At 38.0% G+C, this 9294-nt stretch overlaps 1 protein-coding gene across 2 annotated transcripts; it reads right to left on the reverse strand.

Annotated features, from left to right (window-relative positions):
• Positions 1–465: 465 nt before the first annotated feature.
• LOC124536113 (N-acetylneuraminate 9-O-acetyltransferase) lies at positions 466–9213 on the reverse strand. 2 transcript variants are annotated; one of them, XM_047112562.1, is made up of 10 exons: positions 8885–9213; positions 8405–8501; positions 7665–7768; positions 5700–5856; positions 4901–5159; positions 3733–3962; positions 3043–3321; positions 2086–2404; positions 1492–1733; positions 466–1039 (listed from the first exon to the last, which is right to left on the reverse strand). In XM_047112562.1, exons 1-10 carry the CDS (start codon positions 9015–9017, stop codon positions 487–489), a joined length of 2373 nt encoding a protein of 790 aa, XP_046968518.1. In that variant the 5' UTR covers positions 9018–9213; the 3' UTR covers positions 466–486. The 2 variants fall into 2 exon arrangements, with proteins under 2 accessions (XP_046968518.1, XP_046968517.1); XM_047112561.1 differs by having other exon boundaries at positions 466–1063.
• Positions 9214–9294: the final 81 nt, after the last annotated feature.

The raw sequence follows: 9294 nt of genomic DNA on the forward strand, positions 1-9294 counted from the left end.
TTATATTACAATTATAATTAAAATCATTTAAATGACTCTCTCGATTTACATTAATTTTGTACCAACTTATAGCTATATTTTTCTTAGACTGACATGCCTGATGCCATGCATACATTACTTTCAAATAAATAATTTATTTTATGACCTAACTTTTTAATTTATTTTTTATAAATTCTGTAATGTTCTACTGAAAATATCAAACATTATAAAAAAAAATAGAATTCGCATATTATGCTGTGAGACCAAAAAAAAAAAATTTTAATTATTACTGCGACGTCAGCAAAATAATAATAATAAATAAATTTACCATCACATCCAGTTTAGATTATTACTTTTCAAAATATAAAATATTTTTGAATTTGGTATGAGATCGGAAATCCTCAAACCACACCGATACTATAACTTATTTGCCGGGCCGCGTCTTTCATACCACACATACTGCGTAAGCGTCAGTGATTATCAGTGATTCTAAGAGATTTTCAAGTCTCAAAACATGCCGTCGTGTATACCGATCGGCACAAGTACCGCCAGGAAGATCGCGAAATTCCGCAGCACCAGCCGCCAGTCGTCGGGCACCGCGTAGGGCAGGACGACGGCCGTCAGCTTTCGGATCTCGTGCGCCGCGAACACGAACACGTATGACGTCAGCATTAGGTTGAGCACGGGCGCGCCCGGCACGAGCACGAGCACGCCGTGCGTGTCGGCCGCCAGCCAGATGTGGGACTGCGACGCGAACAGTTCCAGCGTCACCGAGCCAAACCAGCGGAATAGACCCGAGCTGCGCGCGCGCAGCGACGCAGACGCGTTACGCAGCGCCACGTAGCCAACCACGGGTAGGAACGACACGTAGCTGTGGATCTCGTCGCACGCCGAGCTGTCCGCGCACAGCAGCGTCAGCGCGCCGTACGCGGCCAGCGCGCCCGCCGCGCCCAGCGCGCGCAGAGCCGAGCCCGCCACGCCCGCCACGCCCAGCGCCGCGCCGTGCCGCTGCGCCGCCAGGTACGCCGCCGCGAACATTATTCCATACGTCATCGAGTACCTGCGCACAGTCGCCCCTGAGAAACTCCCCGAGCGAGCGTCACATATCGACATCACATCTTCTACCGAATTTTTCACGGGGAACGTTCCGAGGAATTGTTCGGATTAATCCCGGCTGCTGAATTTCACATTCGGACATCTCGCCAAAATTCTAAGTTTCACCCGCACCACCTTGATGTCCGAAAAGCCACAACAGCGCGATTTCTCAGACATTTTCTGCCTCGCACAACCACTCTGTGGAACCAGCTTTCGCCGGCGGTTTTTCCGAACCGATACAACATGGGAACCTTCAAGAAACGACCGTACACCTTTCTTAAAGGCCGGCAACGTACCTGCAAGCCCCCTGGTGTTGCAGATGTCCATGGGCGGTGGTAGTCACTTTCCATCAGGTGAGCCTCCTGCGCGTTTGCCACCTATGCCATAAAAAAAAAAAAGTCGAGTCGTGCAGCTTACCGATCCTGTTTCCAGTCGAGCCACCATTGGTGAATGTCGTCGTCGGCGTTGACGAAGAGCGCCTTCCAGGGCCTCGTCACGAATATCTTCTGGAAGAACACCTCGCTCATGTACAGGACCGTCACTATGGTGAGAAGACCGATCACTTTGATGGCTATGTAGAGGTACTGGTACGGCTTGGTTTCCATCGTGTGACTCGAAGATGGGGTTATGTGAGGTGGGAGGGCGAAGATTACGAACATCTGAAACAGAGTTATGAATCTGTGCTGAGTATCAAAGTGCGCTTACCACACCCTATAATAAGTTCGACAATTAACTTTATCTTTTCAAGCATTTTATATGGCATAACTATTGTTACTTCTGTTGGATGTTCTGAGTAAATAAATAAATGTAATAACAGTTAGAAAAACCATCCTGAAAAAATCCTACATATATTGGAGAAAATATCTTTACATATTTTTTCACCAGCCCTTACTAAAACAACTTGGGATTTTTTGCCTTTTTCTCCTAAGGCAGTATCATCAGTAGTAAGGCTTAACTTCAGCAAAGTCAAAACTTTAGCCTAGTAGTTAATTAATTTCTTAAATTACTTACCAATGTATACCAAAAGGACACCAAGGGTATGAAGCTATAGAACTGGTAAGGCCTATTCATCGTTAGGCACAGTACAACTGTTAGGAAGTTCAATCTGAATATCACTCTGAAGTACCGAACGAGGCCAGTGTCTCCCGTCTTCCAAGTGTAGTAAAAGTGACCATAGCCTGTGAGGAAGAGGTAGGAGGATACCAGTGCCCTCACTAGCATGTAAATAGGGAGGACTTTACTGGCGCCCGTGACTTGGTACACCAGGATCACTAACTGCATCCAACCCTTCCATTCATTGGTTTGGTCCCGATTTAATACTCTCGAATGACTGTAAACAAAACAATTATTAATATCAATAAAATGAACACGTTTTGAATGGTTCTAATATAATGGAGCCTGATTTAGTCATACACCCATAGCCTACTAGTTGTGACACGTGGCTTCCCTGGGGTGTTAGGCATATTCACCATCCAATGGTGGTGGCAATGGTACTAAAAATATGTTAACTATTTCTTTCATCGTCAATGCCACACCAACCTTGAGAAATAAGATGTTCTCTGTCTGTCTGTCTCTATCTCTTTTACCAAAAGTCAAAGTCAAAAATCTTTATTCAAAATAGAAGTGTTTACACTTTATTATTGATAGACAAAAATTCTACCACCAGTTCGGAATTTAGCACCTCAGACCTCAGAAGAACCGGCGAAAGAAACTCAGCGGGATAATTTTTACAAATATATTTTTATTATTTGAAATAATCTGGAGCCAACCAAATGTTAAACTGGCTAAAGTTACCCTTCGCCCACAACAATACCAAGTATTGCTGCTTGGCGATAGAGGATCTGATGAGTGGATGGTACCTAACCAGACGGCAGCATAAAGCTACCACCAAGTAAATAAAAGTTACGTGTTGGCTTTCCCAAACGTGAGTTAATTTTCTATACTAAAGTAGAATATATAGATACTCACCTACTAGACCTCGATTCGTCCGTAAAAAACAATCCAAGTGCGAACACGTAACCGACTGGCAACCAAAAACTCCACTCCGAATAATACTTATTCTCCTTCATAAAGAAATTCGTTCTATCGCACAGGTAGAAGTACGCCATAATCATGCCAAGCTTGGCGAGGGCCGCCATCGCCGAGGGTGTTTCCACAGCGGTCTGATTGACCAACGAGTAACCATCTATCCTCTGTTTGATGTTCTGCGACCAGCGCCATATGTACTGTATGCTGGTTAGCACTGCGCTAGAAAAATAACATATTCGTCAAGAGATGATATTTTAAATAATAATTAATAATAACAGTCTCTAAATTTCCCACTGCTGGGCAAATGCCTCCTCTCCCTTTGAAGAGATGGCCTGGAACATATTCCACCACACTGCTACAATTAGTGGATTTATATGTGGCAAAATTTCGTTGAAATAAGACACATGCAGGTTTCCCCCCAATTTGTTCGCCACCGCCGAGGTTGAGATGAATTCTAAACACAAATTGAGCACATGAAAACTCTTGCCTGGGTTTGAACCCGCATTCATCAGTTAAGATCGATGTGATGAATATGCATTTGGACATATTCTCATTTGCTTTAGGCCCCCGGAGTGAGCTAAGGCGACCTTCCCTGTGTAAATACATCCTATAATCGAGAGAATAACTCACCAGAGCAGGAACAGAGCAAACGTCAAGAGCTGTAACTGTGTGCAGGGCTCCGGCTGGGCGCAACACGTGCCGTCGTTGAAGTTCATGTGGTCGTTACAGAACATGTTCAACAGGATCTGAGCCGAGTGCCTCAGCGCGGTGGGGCTTATGGAGAGGCCGTCTGATGATGAAGCCGCTGCAGCTGCTAAACGAGGAGAGTTCCAGAGTTTTGTGGCACTGTGCTGTAAGATCTGGAATAGCATTTCAGCATATATGACCAATGGGACGCTGGATAACAAATATGCCGTGGTATATCCATAATGCCATAATCTAACTAAACTCAATTATAAGCTATTTAAAGTCTCCCGGCTTTGCTCGCGTTTTAGGATATTGGTTGTCAGTGTCAGGCAAAAAGTAGCCTATGTCCTTTGGAGTTCAAGTTTGCTTCATACCAAATATATACGGATATTCTACGCTTATACTTCCATTAACTATATATATTTATTAATTATCTATAATAATGCTAAATTTAAATGTTCACGGTTAAATTATTAAACCAAATGTGATGTAATTTAAAATAAATCAAGCTCGAATTCCATGCAAATGCTACATTTAAATAAATAGTAGACAACATCACATACATTACTGTGATCTCACTGTAAGTACCTAAGGCACTAGTGTTATAGAAAATCAGAAGTAACGACGGTACCACAAACCCAACCCTAGACAACATAGAAATCTAATTAACTTTAGTTATGCACACTACTCGACCACGGAATTCGTCGTTTTATTTTTATACCAAACACCTGACAACAACAACAAACAACAACAACAGCAGCCTGTAAATTCCCACTACTGGGCTAAAGGCCTCCTCTTCCTTTGAGGAGAAGGTTTGGAACATATTCCACCACGCTGATCCAATGCGGGTTGGTGGAATACACATCTGGCAGAATTTCTATGAAATTTGTCACATGCAGGTTTCCTCACGATGTTTTCCTTTACCTTTGAGCACGAGATGAATTATAAAGACAAACTAAGCACATGAATCAGCGGTGCTTGCCTGGATTTGAATCCGCAATCATCGGTTAAGATGCACGTGTTCTAACCACTGGGCCATCTCGACAACAACCTGACAATCAACCCCTAAAACGAGAGCAAAACCGCGGGAAACGCCTAGGTATTACGTTACCTCGACAGCCGCTCGATTGTACGCATCAATATCACTGTTCGTAATCTTCACATCATTCTTCATCTTCGTCGTATCCACTGACTCCGACAACTTCCACAGCACCTGGGTCTTGCGGGCCGCGAGGGCATCTATGGGTTGAACCAGCTGTGTCAGATTCCTCTTGTATTCTTGTAACGCTTGTTCCGTTGTGTTACGATTCTTTATCATCTGTAGCCCCGTGCTAGCCACTATCACTGATGGAGGACTATCTGAATATTGCCTGCAATTCAAAATGAACCTAATTGCTTGAGTCATTGAGTACAAATTATTACTTACATAGAAACAGTTATTAATGTTATTGATCAAGCTGATTGGATAAATGGAATTTCAATGTTTAATGGAACTTAAAATTTAAATAATGTAGATTTTATTACTATTATTATGGAACAATTATACATAATACTAGTGTACACTGTGTAAAGACAGAGTTTGACCTGGAAGATATCATTACATAGTATAATACAAAATGGCTTACCGCTATTTGTTCCTATGTATGTGCTTATATCTTTAAAATTATGCAACGGATTTTGATGCGAATTGTTTTATTAAATAGAGTGATTCGAGAGGAAGGTTTTTCTAGACAATACATGCACAATATAGTAAAGAAACACTGATAATTTATTATTACCTGAACTTGGCTGACACGCTACCGCGTGTCTAGATTAGATATTTAGTATCAGTATTGTAAACGTGCAAAGCTGGGGCGGGCGGGAAGATAAGACTATATATGATAAAAAAAATATCGTTTAAAACAAATTACCATGTCCTAAACTGTTCAACCATTGTTCTAGATACATCATCGCTCCATATAAACGTAACGGACAACCTCAGTTTGTTATCAACGTACGTGTAGTTCGGCATGTGGTGGTCTTTGGTCGAGTACGACGAATCGATATCCACTCGAGTTTTGAGAACGCCTAAAACGAAAGAGCACTAATCAACTAATAATACATGTAAGCACTAGCGCGCACTTCTAACTTGTCACGGTGACTGTTTCGTGACTCTTGTCAAGTCCCTAAATGTACAGATGCAGACACAAATGTCACCCAATTGTCACGTCGTAAACTGTGCGCACCTCCATACATATTCTTGGTCTCGACAAGAGTGACGAAACAGTCACCGTGACAAAAGTTACCAGTGCGCGCTAGTTCTTAATTAACTAATTTTACGTCATTTTGCTATGCAAATAAAGTAAGTTTCGAAATAGACCTTCGGATTATGGATCGTTGATCTAGATTACTACAATTGAACCAACGGGAGGAGATTTAATGGACATCAAATAAGTGACTAATTATTTTCATATACTTTTTAGAAACTTACACGTCTGGTGTAAAGTTTTCAAGGTATCTTGTGATTTTTTTTTCCTTGAAATGATAGTATCATGTAAAGTCAAAAACTCCGTTTGATACAACGATTGATTATTTCGAAATAAGAATCGATTATGAATGAATGAATTATACTTTATTGCACACCACAAACAAAAAACAAAAAAAAAAAAGAACATAACACAAAATTTATAAAATACAAAAAAGGAATATAAAAAAAAGAAAGAACATTAAAAGTGTTGTACAATCGGCGGACTTATGGCTTATTAGCCATCTCTTCCAGACAACCCAAATTTTATTATTATTATTATCGAGTTAATTATTTAAATACTAAGTCTCATATTTAAAAAAAAAAACCTTTAAATCGTAAGCTACATGTAACGAACATGAATATTCGTTTGAAGTATGTGCTAGGAAGAAAGGCGGTTAAAATTCAACAACCCATACTTGGAAAATATTTAAATCCGCCACTGACTAGGCCACTTCAATGATCATACTATCCACCTGACCGAATTACGGCGCTGGCGGATAAACTCAAAGACTAACCATTTATACTGAACATGTTAAAATCTCAGAGAAAAATTCGAATATCTCGCTATATATTTAAATTTAGAATTGCAAAGTATTTTAATTTTTTATTTTATGGAATAGGCTGGCGGACGAGCTTATGAGCCACCAGATGGTAAGTGGTCACCATCACCCATAGACAATGACGCTGTAAGAAATATTAACCATTCCGTACATCATCAATGTGCCACCAACCTTGGGAACTAAGATGTTATGTCCCTTGTGCCTGTAGTTACACTGGCTCACTCACCCTTAAAACTGGAACACAACAATACTGCATACTGTTGTTTAGCAGTAGAATATCTGATGAGTGGGTGGTACCTACCCAGGCGGGCTTGCACAAAGCCCTACCACCAAGTAAAAAGTGGGCCGACATATAGACATATAAAATCCCCTTAAAAATACAGAAATAAAAAACTAATTGCAAACTATTAAAATGATTTAAATGTGTTATTTATTTGGTTTTCACATTTATTAATAAATTAGGGAAAACTACAAAGATGAAACCAAGAACAAAAATTAAAATTTATTAATATAATAAACTAAATGAATATCATAATGGTATGTTAAATATATAGAATTATATAATTACATACTTTATCAATGTATATTTAAATTTAAATATAATAACACAAATTTTCCTTAATATTTAAAATTGTGATATTTTTTATATTCTTTATTTTCTGACATCTAGACTCAAATATTAATTAAAAACAGTATTTGTCAGATATACATACAACCATTATAATATAATAATAATAATAAATAATAATTATTAATATAATATCAACCAATTCAAAATGGCACAGTAAGGTATTGTAAATTTTACTTACCAATAAAGTATTCATATAACTGTTCTAATCTCGAGTCTCCTATGAATGCAAAACTGTTGTATTTCCCCCAAAATGCTAAATACCGCAAACATCTTCGAGCATCTCTGAAAAAAATGTCAACATGGAAATTAAATTGTGTGTGAGGTGTTGTACAAAAATAAATTCTAAATGGGGTAGTGGATGGGGTGGTAGAAAGAAGATCTAAGGGGGGAAAGTGGTTTGAGCTAACATTTATAGTTGGATAAATATGCAGTATGGCATATATTCTTACTCCTTCTCCTTAAAGCGAATGGAGCCAAGCCGTGGGAATTTACAAGCTGTTGTTGTTGTTGTTGTATGGCATATATTTTGGCAGACCTTGTCCAGGAGAGCGCAGTTAATAGATTTCCCTTACAAAACTATGATAAACAGTATGTGCAATATTGAGAATGAATTTTGCTGGTTTATTTGTTATGTATTATATGTTTTTTTTTTAATTTAATTTAATATTTTACTGCTTGTTTTCCCAATAAAAAATTTCCAATAAAGTAATTTTACTGTATTCTCACCCAAAGATACCTGAGGTAAGAAAACACCACTATGTGCCTTTTCCAATCTCAATAGATGAGGCAGGTCAGAGTTAATTGTGTTCTCATTAAAAGTGCCATACTAGTGATAGTTGATAACAGAAAATGTTTAAAAAAATATATAATAATTGTAGTATAAGGCATGAGAATATAGAATTTGGAAAAAATACTTACGTCTTTGAGTATTTATGCAACATACAGCCATATGGTTGCCACTCATGATCTCCTTTATAACGACCAGATGATAGCAACCAATTGCAAGAATCTGGACCTGAAAAAAACAATTTGTTAAAAATTGAAAAAATAACTTGATATTAATTAATAATAACTATGAACATTTTAATATTAATAATTATGTTATTGACAAATGCAAAAGATTTTAAAACATCTTTAAAAGCTGAAATTCAATATGTCATATAAAAACACAAAAGGGATATAAAACATATTCGAGTAACATAATTTGTTCTATCTTTAAGTTACAAAATGATAACAATTTTCTTATATGAATTTTTTTTCTTATTTAAAATAAGAATTTTACATACTATCGTGCCAACTGTTTGGTGAGTCTAAAATAAATAGTTAAATAAGTTCAAGAACTTAAAAGTAATGTAAGAGTAGGAAATAAAGGGATATTATTTTTATTTATAAACATACCATATCGTAAGTGCAGTATTCCATGGTATCCAATGAATCCAAGAACAAGGACAAAAGCCAGAAGTTTTGCATTTTCTACATTGATCTGGTCGATAAACCATTCAGCTGAACTTTTCTTTGGATAGGAGCCCATGACAATTGTTATAATTACCACTTAAAAACAAAACATTAAAGAGTACTATAGAACATTATGCACTATATTAAAATGAATAAAGTTATTATTTTGCGTGTTTAAGTTATCCGCAATTTTGTGTTATTTAAATATATTAATTTCATCACAAACATTGCACTCGCGATTCGCTAATCTTCAATATCTTAAAACATTGACATTTGCTTCACTATTGACAGTCATTTTGACTTTGACATTTGTAAAACGCCGGTGTATAAAGAGAAATAATTAATAAATGTAG

Source organism: Vanessa cardui, chromosome 16 (assembly GCF_905220365.1).
Source record: "Vanessa cardui chromosome 16, ilVanCard2.1, whole genome shotgun sequence".
NCBI lineage: Eukaryota > Metazoa > Arthropoda > Insecta > Lepidoptera > Nymphalidae > Vanessa > Vanessa cardui.